Source organism: Spinacia oleracea, chromosome 4 (assembly GCF_020520425.1).
Source record: "Spinacia oleracea cultivar Varoflay chromosome 4, BTI_SOV_V1, whole genome shotgun sequence".
NCBI lineage: Eukaryota > Viridiplantae > Streptophyta > Magnoliopsida > Caryophyllales > Amaranthaceae > Spinacia > Spinacia oleracea.
Genome location: NC_079490.1, coordinates 7,252,806 through 7,269,678, shown reverse-complemented (window position 1 = coordinate 7,269,678; position 16,873 = coordinate 7,252,806). Strand labels below are relative to the sequence as shown.

The following is a 16,873-nucleotide window of genomic DNA, read 5'->3' as shown; positions in this document are numbered from 1 at the left end:
ATACATTATCACCCGTGACAATGCTTAGAACTTAATTTTGTTCAAAAGGTCTTGCGCGCACTAGGTGTACAATAAATTTATTGTACACCAAGATAACTTTTACCCATTTTTTTTTATAACTTTAACCTAGTTTTGATTAACTTTTATATTAGTAATTTTTTTTTTTGATAGAAATGGTTAAATGATTAATTTTATATATTATTAGTGGTTTTGACTTTTGAAATATGTTTTATTGAAATGAAAAAATTTATCACTAAAAACTAGATAACTTTTACCTATATAAGCTCAACTTTTAAACATTTTGAGTTAACTTTTAATAAGCTTAACTTTTTAACATTTTGAGTTAACTTTTAATCCCGTGTATACCCTCCGTGAATAAGAATTTGTGAATTTTGTTGATGTTGTTGACGGACAACAGTCCTCTTTTTCGTCGTTCTTCTTCTTCCTCCTCCCTCAATTCAGCGTTAATTCTCCCAAATTTCTGCAATTTCTGCTGTCAGAATCACAGGATTTAGTTCCACTGAGTTCCCACCGTTTTCCCAGGTATGCTTCATTCTTCAATTCGGTCTTACATTCTTTCAAAATTCACAATCTGAGGTTTTCGGGGTTGTTTCCGATTTTGAATTATAACTCTGTTTTAGATTATTTCGATCTGTATTAATAGTATTAAATTGATGGTTCTTTGTTAAATTAATCAATGCAATTTTAGATTTTTGTTTCTGGGTGATTTTTGAAGAGGAGGAAGGTGGTATTAATGGGGGAAAATTGGGGTGGAGGAAGAGGGTAAGATGCTTTGATAATCATGATTGACTCCTCTTTGATTAGAATTCTCGAGGTTTTTCGTTATGGATTCCAGAGCTAAGTTTAGGTTTAAGTTTACTGTAAGCTGCAGCTGGAAATTAGAAGGATCAATTCGATTACTTGCTCCCTTATTAATGTCTGGACCTAGGAAGAGGAAGGGATGTCCGTTATACATTCGAATGTACCATGCACATGGATTTCCACGCTCAGTTCGAGCTCTCCCAAATGAATAAATTAGCAAAAAAGTAGCTTCGGATGCTCAGTACATGATATATAATGGAAATTGCCGAAAGGAAGAAGAAGAGGGGTGTTTCAATTGACATCTTGTATGATTAATCTATAACCTGGTATATGCTTCTCTAATTGTGTTTACCAATATGTATATGAACTTTGGAGAATAGTCGTGGAGTACTTAATTATAATGTGTATGTAATTACTAATTAGGTTTTCCCCAATATGGGTAAATTCCTTGTAATTGGAGTACTTAATGTTTTTCATAGTAATTCTGAGCTATCTGGTATGAAGAATTGAAAATAAAAAGTGTACTTTTAGCTCTTACGAAGAGTTTGATCGACCAGACACCTGACATTTTTTAGCCTTAAGCCTATAAATTCTAAGTTCGTTCTTAGAAGTGATTACTTAATTGTTCATGTACCAGTATAACTCAGATGTTGTCCTTGTTTAGAAGTGGTTATTATCAGCCTTCACTAACTGTCCTTCGTGGCTGCTTGAATGTATATGTTTTTTCGTTTGAAAATGAAGAGGTGCAGTATTTAGTATTAGCAATATTTAAAGGAAGCAACTTAGCTTAGATTTTCTTTCAGATTGAAAAATTGCATCACGACATTATTTGGCGTTTTCTACTTTTGATTTTTAACAAATTTTTTTGAACTTTTATTTTAATCACATTACAGTATAGTCATATTCAATAATAGTCTACTGGTCGTTGTACATGTGGAATTTTCATATGTTTGACGTTGTCTTGGCACAGGTTTCTGTTGCTGGGATCTTGTCTGCCAAAGTTAAATGTGTCACCAAAGCTCCTGTCCACTTGTGACTGTGGAGGAGGAAGTTGCTGCTGAAGAATGCCTCTTAGTTTACTGCAAACCCGTTGAATTATATAATATACTTCAACGTCGTGCTCATCAAAATGTAATGTCAGGACTCTTGCTCAAAGTTCTTACTAACTCTTGTTATTAACAAATGTCCCACTGTATGTTTTTTTCACTATTTTACATGTACCGCTGACTGGAGTAGTTAATATAAGAGAGGTAATGATGTTTCTATTATCGTTAGCATCTATCCTCTACAACTACAACATATTATCGATCCTACCACTGGCAGTTTAACTAGTTATATTTTAGGCATTGATATGTTAAACTTAAATAAACCGGGTGCTGTGAATCTTCTTTTCCCCTAGTTGTTTTCATCTACTTCTAACTTGTTACATTAATTGCTCCATCAAGTTGTCTGTTTTCTAACTTGATTGTTCATCACTGTCGTGCAGCCTTCATTTCTTTCTAGATGCTTGAACTACAAAATCGAGGCAAAATGGAAAACTGGGTAAGATTTTCTTATTCACTTTTCCTTCTTTGGGAAAAAAATAACCAACCCGCTATGTCAGGTTAGCTAAGTGAATTACTTGTTGTCGCGAGTTTCTAGTCTCTATAACGTATCTTAGGCAGCATTGACTATGTTTTGCTGGTTTTGCATCCAAAATGACGCCTCTTATAACAACTGGGGAATGGATTGCTGGAATAAATAAAAACATGCATTGGCCTGCTTAGATGAACATAAAGAGTAAGAACGTAAAAAGAGAGAGGAAAGAGAAAGGCGTGGAAAATGAAATCCTAAGATGTAGAAAAGGGGTTTTCAGGAAATGAAGGGAAGAGATAAATATGTAAATATAGGAAAGACTAGAGAAAGACAAAGTGAAGAAACTTTGAGAGGAAGGAGGAAAGGAAAAACTGAAGGAAATCGTCTTTCCCAAGTTGGTGAATTTCCTGCAACTTTTTTGGCATATTGAAGGATCTTATTCTTTGAGGCTATACGAAATCCATATAATCATATCCAATCATCTTTAGAATATTGAAATTATTTTGTGGCCTTCCCTTATTCAAATAGTTTTAAGTATCATCACTCAGCATGTCCTTCAAAAAACCTTTATTGAAAAGAGAATTATTGGCTAGCTAAGGAAGTAAAATAATAAGTTGAATAAGACAGACTAACTCTATATCCTTCTAAAATGCTGAAAGAACTCCGTGGAGACCATGGCCAGAAAAGACTAAATTTGATGCTAACTAGAGCAGCATTACATGTAAATTCGTCGTCATAATTGTATTTGGGATTTCTGATGTGTAGATTGATGGATGGAAATGTAATCTTCAACTATAGGGACCAAAGCAACTTGCTTAGGAAGACCGAAGGTGTGCTTCCATAGTGAAATAATTCATTTACTACTCCTTTGTCTAATTTTTCGATTAATCAGGAATTCTTTCTTTTTGTTTCCTTGTTAATCAGTTACAAGACATTTTTCATGTTCTTTTTGCTTGATGAGATGTGGAAGCTTCCAGGTATGTATAAAACTGTTCATAATTCTTGTTCAAATAAATATGGATGGTTACACCTCATTATTAGAAGTTACTAATGTGCCATGTCTTAGTCCCTAATAGTTCTTGTACAGTATTTTGTACCCCCCCCCCCCCCCCTGTTTTTATCTTTTATAATTTACTAACTTTCCTTTTTGAAACTTTTTTTAAAGAATCTACACACTAACTTAAGTGTATTTTTTTTAACAATTACCTACCACTTCACTCTCACAAAATACATTTTTTTTTGAGGGAAAGTTAAGAGGGCATTTAACTTCAAATCAAGTTCCACCCAAGCTGTGATACTGTGGTGGTATCACATAAACTATTTTATGCATGTCACTGTCACAAATTACCTTCTCTCCTAAAATTGTAAGGGAGCCTTGGTTTTGACTAAAAAGCTAGTGTGTAGATTAAATAAATCCGGAGGTCGTACATTGTTTAAAGAAAGGATATTTTATTTCTTCATATTATTATATTCATCATGATAATGTTTCTGTAAAGCAACTTTTGTTAACTGTTTGCGGAAGGGAGACTGTAGTGCAATCAGAGAATTTAGAGGTTATCAATTTGTCATCTTTGTATCCTTTTTTTCCAAGTGCACTAACATTGAGTTTAAAGTCTCTAAACGGTTTTAGTGCTTCTAATTACTTTGCGTCATTAGTCACAATCTGCAAAATAATAAACTTGCACTAAACATGAAGATTAAGTAGGCTAACGTAGGAGATACCAGAAAATCAGAGGAGAAGAAGTTACAGGAAGGAGTGTAAGGTTTTATATGTGAATCGTAGCGTGAAACTATAAGTCGTTAGGATTTATCAGTAAGTTACTGAGGAATTGACGACCTTTCAACATGGAGAGTCTGGATGGCTTTGGATGGAATCATCACTGTCTTCTTGAGAGGCTTTTCGGTGATAGAAAAGGAAGAATAGAAGTATAGGTATCTTTGTAATAAGAAAGCACTTCAACCATAAGCCAAGAGGCTTGACCGCAGCGATTATTTGTAGCTCCAACTGTCATCTTGCTGGGAAATGGCACTTGGTTTTGAATGTCTTAGAACCATATAACAAGCCAGAGTTTTTTGAGTTTAAGGTTGTCGTGCTGTGGGCTTTTAATATAGTTCACGTGATTCCAATGCCTATTTGTAACTCTTTGTGCCTCTTTTCTTCCAACATGCCCTTTTCTAAAAGTTGTAAGTTAATGCACTACCTTCTCAACTTTTGTAATAGAAAGTGCAACTTTGATCTTCTGTTTGCAGGGTCTCCGTTCTCATCTGATCACATCACATGACCTTTTTAAATGTGAATTCTGGGTAAGTTGCATGAATTTGAACTAAAATGTATCAATTCAAACTCAGTGGCTGCTGGCTATATCATTATTTCATTTGTAGGCGACGGAAGAGTATAGAGCCATTAATGTCTCCGTCAAAACCGATGCACTACATTCAGAGGTCAGAATATTATTCTTCCCATTGTTCTACATATTCAAGTTTGTCATTTAGCATTTCTAAGAAATTTTCTTTCTAATTACAGTAGAATTTCATGTAGGATTGTGGAAGAACTTCAAATAGTTTGCTCCTGATTGTACTTTGGGTGGGGGTGGGGCTTTCATCGACCTTCTTCCAATTTAAAAGTAATGATGGGTCTAGATGTACTCAAACACAGTGCAGATTTGTGGCTTACAACAAATGCAAGCATTTACCTAATGAGACACAGCTAGATTATTTAGTTCATTCTAGTTGGAGTATGCTTTAATTCCATTTTGATTTTCCAGCTTGTTATCACACATAGTTGTCGTCATTCCTGCAGAGTACTGCCGGTGGAATTGATCCTCGGTTGCAATTATTTGGTTTCTGGTAAGTACGGCTGGAGGTTGCAACTTTGTGCTGTTTAACATTGCAGCTTATGGAAGATTCCCCTTTTCTAATAGGACTAATAGCAAAATAACCATCTTTGAACAGTTCAAGGCCTCGAAAGCGCAAACGCCCGGAAGATCCTCTTGAGAATGGGAAATACGTATATCCCCATGTCTTGGAGTCAGCCTTGCCTGCACTGGCCACTGAGAATAATGAGGGTATGCATTCTTTCAAATATTTCTGCAAGATTTAATCTTCTTGCTTCGACAATATTTGAACTGATACTTCCTAGAGACGAATCATTAATTTCCAGATATAACCAGTTGAACTTTTCTCAGATGCCTTGTAGTTGTCGATTTTTCGCCGCTTAGAATGTAGTCAATGTAAACTGCTTTTATGACAAAAGATCCTAAAATGATGCTGCTACTTATCTACTACCATTTTTGAGTTCCTCATTAGAATCTCAGTACTCTTTTAAAAGAAGTAATAAGTTAGTTTCTGCTGCATTGTGATATTCTGCTTCTCTATCATTTGTTTAAAGTGCAGTTCAAGATAAATGTATTTTCTCAAATTTGAATATCAAATACGCAATGACATTTTTGGGTCAAGGAATATTCCTAATATGCAAATGCAACTGTAAGATTCTTTCTGTTTGATTCGTGTTGTAGGTGAGAAAAATCCCAGCGCTTGTTCAATGTCACGTAATCCAAGATCAGGGGAGTTGTGTTATTCTTATGAAAATGGTAATGCAAATGGCGTCGATTACGTGGCAGCCAACAGTAATCTAGGGGTTCCAGTAGCTAGAGCTCAGGCCCTAGAAGACATAGACTGCATTCAAATCACATCTGGAGACAAGAATACGTCTTCGGTGTTGCTTCCAGCTGCAAAGTCAAGAAAACTCTCTTCTGAGCGGACAGAACCTAGAAGGTATGTGGACTGTTAAATGTCATATTCAAATTACTTTTCTGCTAATTTGGTAATCTAAGTTTCGAGGAAGTGTATTTCTTTATATCAAGATGTAGATATTGGCTTAGTTAAGAGGTGGGGCCCATGGAGACTGTTCTCGACTTGATGCATATTGGTTATATGGTTGATAGAATGAGATCAGTTGTGGTAGTAGCATACTTGTAGAAAAATGGCCATTAATCTTTACTCGATAATGAATAGATGAATATTGTGTGTTTCGTATGCCTGTTCCAAGCCATTTCTAAATTCCAGTGTTGGAGTTATAATCAACAATTCAGTGTATGTTTTCGACCACAATCTACATCCACATGCTTCTCAACTTGGCCAGAGTGGTACTCCAATTTGTTTTATACTTCCTCCGTTTTTTAATTGCACAATTTGAACTTGTATACTCCCTCCATCCTGAAAATACTCGAAACGGTTTGACCGGCACAAAATTTAATGCATTGTAATTGACTTATTATTTAATTAGATGGTACTCCCTCCGTCCCGGAATACTTGACCTGTTTTCCTTATCGGGCCGTCCCTTAATACTTAACCTGTTTCTAAAAATGGAAATATTCTAACAATATTATATTATTTCTCACTCCACCCCTACCCACCTACCCCCTACTCCATACAAAAAGTAATTAAAAATCCAACCCCTACTCTCCCCCAACCCCACCCTTCACACATTTCCCACTAACTACATTAAAATAATACCCCACTATCAACTACTACCTATTAAATTAAATAAGTCAATTCAAGTCCCTTAAACTCTGTGCCGGTCAAACCGGGTCGAGTATTCCGGGACGGAGGGAGTAGTTGGTAGTGGGGTATTTTTTTAATATAGGTAGTGGGAATGGGATGTGTGTCAAACTTTTAAAGGGGTAGGGGGTGGGGGTGGGGGTAGTAGAATTTTTTAATGTGTTTTTTAGGGAGTAGAGATGTAGTTGGGTCCTTGTTGTAAGTGAGAAATTTATATAATATTAATATAAGTTTCCATTTAGAGAAACGTTGCAAGTAATCCGGGACGGCCTTATAAGGAAAGCGTTTCGAGTAAAAATATAGTCATGTAGAATCTTGTTAGGTTCATCTCGATATATACTTCCAAAATATAAATTTTTATTTTAATTAAAAGAGTAAAGATATTAACGGTGAAAGTCATGCATTGGCAAGCGTGAAACTTCAAATGCTTCAGTTATAAAAAGCGGAGGAAATATCATGTTATTTGTAAACTCTTTAACTCCAGTATTGGTGTATTTTATACTGGCTGTATTTCGTGCCTTTCAATTCGTTTTGCATCATGTTATTTTAGTTGCATATAGTTAGTATGTCGACGTATATGTCAACTTATCTAACGAGAAGAGATCTCTAGGTGAAAAATGAGAAGAGTTGATATTAATAATTTGTTTTGTTATAAACGGACAAGACTGAAAGAGTCCCACCTACCCCAATCTCTCTCTCTCTCTCTCCTCCTCTTCCTCCCGCTTCATAATAAACTTGGAACCCAATTTGATATCCATTAATGATATCGCAAGGAGAAAATGAATTTCGATGAGCATAGACTTATTCTCTACATCTAACAAATTGGTATTTCTTATCTTTTTTGTGAATAAGATATTAGTAATCATTGCGATTCCCTTCCCTCTCTAATCCATGGTTGAACCTTCAAGTTGCTTTCTGCTCTCCGCTTTCATGACGGCCTGACCGTTGAGACAGTAGCATTGGCGTCACCAGAAAAATTGAGGGGTTTATTGATGCCATGCCGGAGTGCGTGTTGTTGACGGTCGGAGTTAGGTAAAAAGGCAGGATTAAAAAAAAAGTGCAATTATTATTTATTTCTAACTTTTATTTGTACTTTCCTTTTATATACTCGAGGTAATCTTGGCATTTGTAATAAATTTAACGGTTCATATTAACTCTTCTCATTTCTTACCAAGTAATCTCCTTCGCATTGGATACATTCCCTATTAAACATTTATACACACACCGCTTGTCAACTCTAATTGTTCTGGTACTTATTCTTTTATTTTCAGCTCTACACTCCTGCAGAAGCGGCAGTTTTATCATTCTCACAGAGCTCAGGTAAACTTACTTTATTGCATAAAAAACCATGTTGCGTTTTTACTGTGGTCCTTACTATTGTTTAGATGACCTTCAATTCTTACAAAATAACACCACCTGTCAAGTTCCAAACTCACGGAAATGTGATGTATAAAGGTCTTTGCTTCTCTTCAAGCTGTCAAATCGAGTCTGTAGGTCGCTTTGGATCTTAACGCGTTGGATCCTGTCACATTCGTGTCAAGCCGGATCAGTGTGTCCATTCAGATGAATCGAGATCAATTCGGATCACTTCATTTTCTGGTCAAGCTTGTTTGTTATTGTTTTGGCTTTAAGTCGGATTCGGTTCAAATCGGGTTTAGGTTGAGTAAGTTTGGGTTTGGGACGGGTTAGTCCAGGTATGGGTCAAGTTTGGAACGGTGAGTCTCAAATTCAGCCATTAGGTCAAGATCGGATCAGGTGAATATCGGGTTAGGGTCAAGAACAGATCGGAGGAGACTGTGGTTTGGGTCAATTTCTAATTAGGCGAGTCTCGAGATTAGGTAAAGTTCGGACCTGATCAAGTGTTTGTTCAAACACCAAACTAACATAAATAGATTTTAATAGTACTCGAGTAGTTTTGCTTTATTGAAATTCTAATGTCTGTGATACAAATATTGCCATGTAACTTTAGCTTAGGAAAAGTAGCACACTAGCGCTCTAAGCTGGGGGCTGTCTTGTGTCTTGTATGCAACATTAAGTTTTTTTATATATTTTTAAGTACATTATCGTGTTTTACATTTTTAGATGTAGAGTAACTAATCCCCTAAAAAAGAATTTCAAACAAATGTTAGTATGTCATAATCGTGGTTGGTCTTTTACCTGATATACAACTATGTTTTATATTGAGTCAATAGTGATTCAGGTTGAACTGAGCTGTCTAAGCTTGGATAAATAACGTGTTAAATGGGGAATACTCTTGTCGGGTTTGGATTATCTTAGGTTAAGTCAATAACGGGTTCATGTTGAATTGAGTTTGTGTTGTCTCGGATCGGATAAATAACGGCTTGGTTGTATGGGGGTTTTGGTTTTGTCGGGTGAATTGCAAGTTGCACCGAGAGGTTTCAGGTTTGTTGTCAGGTTTGGTGCGGCTTCAAATATGAGTACTAATTATCGGGTTCACACTGAGTTTTAATTTTGTTTTAAGCCAACTGTGGTTTGGGGTCATATCTCAAATTCTTATCAGGTGTCTGGTTGACATCAGATCAGGTTTGGGAATCCATTACCCGGGTCATTGTCAGCTTCCAGTTGGTTTCACGGGTGGGATCAGCTTTTGACAACTCCTTTTATTGGTTGATTGAAGTCATGACAGTATTTCATTTTTGCACTTTACTAATATGTTCTTGGATAAAAAACAGGCAGAGGGTACTTTTTAATTTTCTGCCTTTGCTGTATTATCTCGAGGAGACTCTCTGTACTTGATTGTATCACTTTAGTTTTGAGTCTAACGACTGGGAAACGGTAGTAATGTGGTAAAAGTCATAAAGACAAGTAATGGAAATGAATTAAGATTTTGATGTTTTATTTCTCCCTTCCTCTTCGCTTATGTGTCAATTGGAAACAACCTCTCTGCAATTGCAGGATAAGGTTGCGTACGTCTAACCCCCTCCCCCTTACCCCGCTTGTTGCGGTTGCCTCCTTGAAAGGCAATGGGGTAACGATAATGATGAGTGATAACGATTTCTCCCTTCTCTTTGAAGTTCATTGTCCTTTCCAATCCACTGTAATCCAGCTGTTTCGACGTGGTAATGCAAAGAATTGTTTCAGAGTTTTTTTTTCAATACAGAATTGTCATTGCTGCTCCTTCCTTACGTGTCTTATTTGTCTGCTTATTTGACAGTTATCTTGGACTTCACATTTAAATAATCTTGTGTTTGTATCATGTTTGTTTATATTGCTGATTATGAAGATCTTTTTTTGTGTTTTTGCACCCAAAGCCAATGGCTTTGGAACAAGTATTGTCAGACAGGGATAGTGAGGATGAATTGGATGTTGAAATTGCTGCTCTTGAAGATAGAAGGGTATGTTTGGCTCTTGAACATTGTAACCAGTTAGTTTTTGCTTCTACTCAATTATTTGAATCTTGTACTTCCTCCCAGAGCAATGTTACCTAATTCCCTAATCATCCCACGAACAGAGAACCCAAAAAGCGAATTACAACATGAAAATGGTATTTTTTTGGTTTAGTTTAAGCAATATTAGGTAGCAAATTGAGAACCCGTACCCAATCTCATACTAGTGAATCAGGTAACAGTGTCCCCGAGAACTTGTTGCTAACTAAAATGTGGATGGTACTTTGCCTGCAGATGCTTGATGATTTTGTGGATGTCACCAAAGACGAGAAACACCTAATGCATCTGTGGAACTCATTTGTTCGAAAGCAAAGGTTGAACTTTTTTTTCATGCAACTCTCCTTTCCCTCATTTTCTCTCTCCATTGTGCATGTTTGCGCTATAATACTCTTATGACTCAGATTTATAATGCTGATTTGCTTTGGTTGTTTTGCTTTCCTTAACTTTTTATTTATTTTCATGCAATAGGGTTCTGGCTGATGGTCATGTTCCATGGGCTTGTGAAGCGTTTTTGAGACTTCACGGCAACTTGTTAATTCAATCCCCTTCTCTTTTCTGGTAAGTTATCCGAGTTGGTAGTTTCACAGCGTTTTGTTCATACAATACAAGTATCCCAACAAATGAAATTATACCCAATAACATAAAACCAACCCAGAAACAGAACCCTGTCCCAAAAACTGAATGCATGACCCCAGTACAGATATCACAAAAACCCTATATTATTTACCCAGTAAGTATCCCAAAAACATATTACGGAGTATTAACTGAATGCATACCCTTAAGTATCCCAAACGTAACCAAAAAAAAAAAGTCCCAAAACCCCAAAAACATAAACTTATCCCAAAAGCTGATTATTAACCAAAAACAGAAATCATACAAGGAAAAATATGATGGCTTGACAATCCAAGTCTGTCCTTGGAATTAATCGGCTTCTCTTCTTTCTTACTTTTCTTCTCCCCTCCTCAGGTGTTGGAGGTTCTTTATGGTCAAACTCTGGAATCATGGTCTTCTTGATGCCGGTACTATGAATAATTGCAGCATGATTCTTGATAAACTTCAACATGAAGCTTCCACAAACGGAGAAGTTCCCGAACACAAACAAATATGAACCGAAAGAGATGGTTTTCATAAATTAGGCAAATATGTAATCCGATCTGTATGTTGTATTTTATTTTAGCAGAAAAATGATCGTCATAGATTGTCTAGCCTCCATTTTGTATATTTACATTTGGAGAGGGGTATTGTTGCGAGTTAGAGAGACGCTTAGACTAATAGATAAGAGAGCGTCTGTCCATAGCTGAAGGCCTGGAGTAATGAAATCACTGATGATTGTCTTACAGAGTAAACTGTATGTATGATCTATCTATTGAAAACATTATTTTTCTTTAACTCAGAGTTTTACTATGCATGAAATGCATTATATTATCTCCTCAAAAGGTTCGATCATGCGATATGTTTGCACGTTCGTGTACTTGTGTTTGGTCAGTTGACTTGGGTGTTTTACATAAACATGAATCATTATATATATATATATAGTACACCAAACTAACACAAGTTGGTGGAGTTGGTGGGGAACTCACCTTGTGACTTGGAGAGTTGGAGGTCACATGGCGGAGCTCTATCAATTACGAAATGTTTGGGAGTGGCTCAAGCCAATACTTGCGTAGTTGAGCTGAATAACATGTGATAGATTCTACACGCGAGTGCATAATCCCCATCCTGTTTCGCATGTCCATATTGTTCAAAATAGAGGTAAGTATTCTAATCTTTTTTCCATAATATCATTCTTTTATCATAAGTTCATATTATTTTATACATGTACTTCGAAATTAAAGTTGTTTTTATAATGATTTTTTCACTTTACTACCTTACAGAAACGTCAATTTTTTTGTCACCATATACTAAAATAAAAGTTGTATTTCACCACAAAGTTTGCAATTAGTTGATTCACTTGATTAACCAATTAAATCACTATCAATTGAGAAAATTTACCTAATTAAGTGAATTAATGGGAAGTAGGGGATTGTTGTACATACATGGAAATCGTTGGAAAAGAAAAGGAAATCCAAAATATAGATGTTGAAATGGGGATCATTTAACTTTCCGCTAACAGGTATTATAACGCAATTTTTATTTTTTTTGGGTGGTGAGAAATACAAAAACATCCTCGGGTGTCGAAGGAATTGCACGTATTGAAATTCAAAAAAGAATCGATCTGATACAGGTGATAATCCTGGATACATTTTCTATATTTTAGATGGTAAAAGTAGAATTTGTCATTTTTTAAAGTGGTTAAAGTCAATTTAACCTTAAGTAAATAAGTCATGCCAAATTTCACTTGTTTACAATGTTATTTTTAAAAGAATCATTTCTTCTTTTAGGATTTTGTTGAATATTGGAAAAGACATTTCCCTTATTTAAAATATGTACTCCACATTTTTTCACTTCTATATGATTTACATTCTAAAATTATACTAATATAAAATCAAATGTCAAAGTTCCATCTAATCATAGTTGATTTATCTTAATATACAAGTTTTTCAAAGTACAAGTGTTTAAATTATATTTTTAATAAAGTTAAGCGTTGTCAAACAATAAAAGTAAAAAAAAAAATGTTGTAAGTACAGACTTAGGATTAACGTCATAGCTTAATATGTAAAAGTATATTTCATGAACGAAGTTTATTTTGCAGAAAATGTAAGAGGATGTGTCATGTGTCAGATGAAAGGTGAGGTGAGGTGAGGTGAGGGTGAGGATAAGCCATCCCCTAAATTCAGTCCAAATTCACCCTTACTGTGTGCTATTTTTTTTAGCATTATCAACTCCTCAGCATAAGCTAGTTCCCTTCTCTTACCATAAGATATCTTAGACCTAGCAGTGGCTAACTCATCATCATCTTCATTTGTACCTTCGGAGTCATAATCAATTTCAGGTTCAGATTCAGTTTGAGGTTGTGCTTAAGTCTGTTTGGGTGAGAGTACTGTAATAGGTGGTTCCACAAAGTCAGAATCAAGGTCTACTACATCATCCCCATCACCAGTCAACAAGTCAAGGAAACTTTCAAACCTGGCCTCCACCTCTGTTTAGGTTAAAATTATATGTGGATTTGATTTATGCTCATTGTAGATATGAATTAATTTTTATTGGTAAAACATATATAGCTAAGAAAGGGTCACATTTACTACTGTCAAAACCTAAAAACCTTACCCCGTTCTTGAACTCTTTTTTGGGGTCACAAAAGTGTAGTTTTTCTATATTAGTGTAACCTAAACCATCAACTAATGTCATCAGATATTTTGTATCTGCATATTCAGGGATGTCATTAAAGCAATTGCTAACTGCTGTACCCGGGTACAGCCAACTCTGGCTGTACCCCCCAAAAATGACGCGCTCATATTGTTTGTTCATTCTTGTCGACTGTTTGTTCTTTTTTATTGTACTGTTTGTTCATTCTTATTGTACTGTTTGTTCTTTCTTGTTGTACTGTTTGTTCATTTTTGTTGTACTGTTTGTTCTTTCATGTTGTTTTTTAAATTCATCATCAAATTTTCATAATTGTTGTATTTTTTGTTCTTTCTTCTAGAACTTTATGTTTTTTTAATATTGTTTGTTCTTTCTTGTCTATTTGTTTGTTTATAATAATCATATGGTTAATGACCATAATTAAACTCTTCATTAATATTTTATTATTTCTTTTTGTATTGTTTGTTCTTTCTTGTTGTACTGTTTGTTCTTTCTTGTTGTTTTTTAAATTCATTCATCAAACTTATTGTTGTATTGTTTGTTCTTTCATGTTGGCTTTAAAATTCATCATAAAATTGTTCATAATTGTTGTATTGTTTGTTCTTTTTTCTGGAATTTTATGTTCTTTTTTATATTGTTTGTTATTTTTTGTTGAATTTTTTGTTATTTTTTGTTTATTTTTTTGTTCATAATAATTATCTGCTTTATTGTTTGTTCTTTCTTGTTGTATTGTTTGTTCTTTCATGTTGGCTTTAAAATTCATAATGAAATTGTTCACTTCATTGGTCTTTTATGTTTTTACAAGCGCCTATATTGTTTATTTCCCAATAAATAAATAAATGTTCATTTCCAAAATAGTAAATGTTCATTCCAAATAAATAAATAAATGTTCATTTCCGAAATAGTAAATGTTCATTTTTGTAGTTTATTTCCAAATAAATAAATAAATGTTCATTTCCAAAATAGTAAATGTTCATTCCAAATAAATAAATAAATGTTCATTTCCGAAATAGTAAATGTTCATTTTTGTACCAGTATTTGTTCTTTCTTGTTGTATTGTTTGTTTTTTCATGTTGGCTTTAAAATTCATCATAAAATTGTTCATAATTGTTGTATTGGTTGTTCTTTTTTCTGGAATTTTATGTTCTTTTTTATATTGTTTGTTCTTTTTTGTTGAATTATTTGTTCTTTCTTGTTTATTTGTTTGTTCACAATAAATATATGGTTAATGTTCATAATGAAATTGTTCACTTCATTGGTCTTTTATGTTTTTACAAGCGCCTATATTGTTTATTTTCAAATAAATAAATAAATGTTCATTTCCAAAATAGTAAATGTTCATTCCAAATAACTAAACAAATGTTCTTTTTCGAAATAGTAAATGTTCATTTTTGTAGTTTATTTCCAAATAAATAAATAAATGTTCATTTCCAAAATAGTCAATGTTCATTCCAAATAAATAAATAAATGTTCATTTCCGAAATAGTAAATGTTCATTTTTGTACCAGTATATTAATGTTCATTTTAAACAACACAAAACGACATCGTTTTGGATGGGGGTACAGCCAGCTTTGGCTGTACCCGGGTATAGCCAAAAATTTGCGGTACCCGGGTACAGCCAGCTCTCGCTGTACTCAAAAACGACACGCTCATATTATTTGTCCATTCTTGTCGACTGTTTGTTCTTTTTTATTGTATTGTTTGTTCATTCTTATTGTACTGTTTGTTCATTCTTATTGTGCTGTTTGTTCATTCTTGTTGTGCTGTTTGTTCTTTCATGTTGTTTCTTAAATTCATCATCAAATTTTCATAATTGTTGTATTTTTTTGTTCTTTCTTCTGGAATTTTTTGTTCTTTTTTATATTGTTTGTTCTTTCTTGTTTATTTGTTTGTTTATAATAATCATATGGTTAATGTTCATAATTAAACTCGTCATTAATCTTTTATTCTTTCTTTTTGTATTGTTTGTTCTTTCTTGTTGTACCGTTTGTTATTTCTTGTTGTTTTTTAAATTCATTCATCAAACTTATTGTTGTATTGTTTGTTCTTTCATTGGCTTTAAAATTCATCATAAAATTGTTCATAATTGTTGTATTGTTTGTTCTTTTTTCTGGAATTTTATGTTCTTTTTTATATTGTTTGTTATTTTTTGTTGAATTATTTGTTCTTTCTTGTTTATTTGTTTGTTCATAATAATTATCTGCTTTATTGTTTCTTCTTTCTTGTTGTATTGTTTGTTCTTTCATGTTGGCTTTAAAATTCATCATAAAATTGTTCATAATTGTTGTATTGTTTGTTCTTTTTCTGGAATTTTATGTTCTTTTTTATATTGTTTGTTCTTTTTTGTTGAATTATTTGTTCTTTCTTGTTTATTTGTTTGTTCACAATAAATATATGGTTAATGTTCATAATGAAATTGTTCACTACATTTGTCTTTTATGTTTTTACAAGCGCCTATATTGTTTATTTCCAAATAAATAAATAAATGTTCATTTCCAAAATAGTAAATGTTCATTCCAAATAAATAAATGTTCGTTTTCGAAATAGTAAATGTTCATTTCCGAAGTAGTAAATGTTCATTTTTGTAGTTTATTTCCAAATAAATAAATAAATGTTCATTTCCAAAATAGTAAATGTTCATTCCAAATAAATAAATAAATGTTCATTTCCGAAATAGTAAATGTTCATTTTTGTACCAGTATTAATTTGTTATTTCTTGTTGTATTGTTTGTTCTTTCATGTTGGCTTTAAAATTCATCATAAAATTGTTCATAATTGTTGTATTGGTTGTTCTTTTTTCTGGAATTTTATGTTCTTTTTTGTTGAATTTTATGTTCTTTTTTGTTTATTTGTTTGTTCACAATAAATATATGGTTAATGTTCATAATGAAATTGTTCACTTCATTGGTCTTTTATGTTTTTACAAGCGCCTACATTGTTTATTTCCAAATAAATAAATAAATGTTCATTCCAAATAAATAAATAAATGTTCATTTCCGAAATAGTAAATGTTCATTTTTGTAGTTTATTTCCAAATAAATCAATAAATGTTCATTTCCAAAATAGTAAATGTTCATTCCAAATAAATAAATAAATGTTCATTTCCGAAATAGTAAATGTTCATTTTTGTACCAGTATATTAATGTTCATTTTGAACAACACAAAACGACGTCGTTTTGGATGGGGGTACAGCCAGCTTTGGCTGTACCCGGGTATAGCCAAAAATTTGCGAATTCTAACCATAAGTCTAAACCCACCATCGACTT

At 33.6% G+C, this 16,873-nt stretch overlaps 1 protein-coding gene across 1 annotated transcript; it reads left to right on the top strand.

The window, feature by feature from the left end:
* Positions 1 to 377: 377 nt before the first annotated feature.
* Positions 378 to 11,753, top strand: LOC110797242 (polycomb group protein EMBRYONIC FLOWER 2). The gene is made up of 15 exons (XM_022002333.2): positions 378 to 543; positions 1,793 to 1,953; positions 2,309 to 2,364; positions 3,163 to 3,227; positions 3,322 to 3,374; positions 4,648 to 4,701; positions 4,780 to 4,839; positions 5,198 to 5,244; positions 5,350 to 5,462; positions 5,913 to 6,171; positions 8,229 to 8,277; positions 10,230 to 10,313; positions 10,599 to 10,678; positions 10,833 to 10,922; positions 11,331 to 11,753. The coding sequence occupies exons 2-15, from the start codon at positions 1,828 to 1,830 to the stop codon at positions 11,470 to 11,472; spliced, it is 1,278 nt and encodes a 425-aa protein (XP_021858025.2). The 5' UTR covers positions 378 to 543; positions 1,793 to 1,827; the 3' UTR covers positions 11,473 to 11,753.
* Positions 11,754 to 16,873: the final 5,120 nt, after the last annotated feature.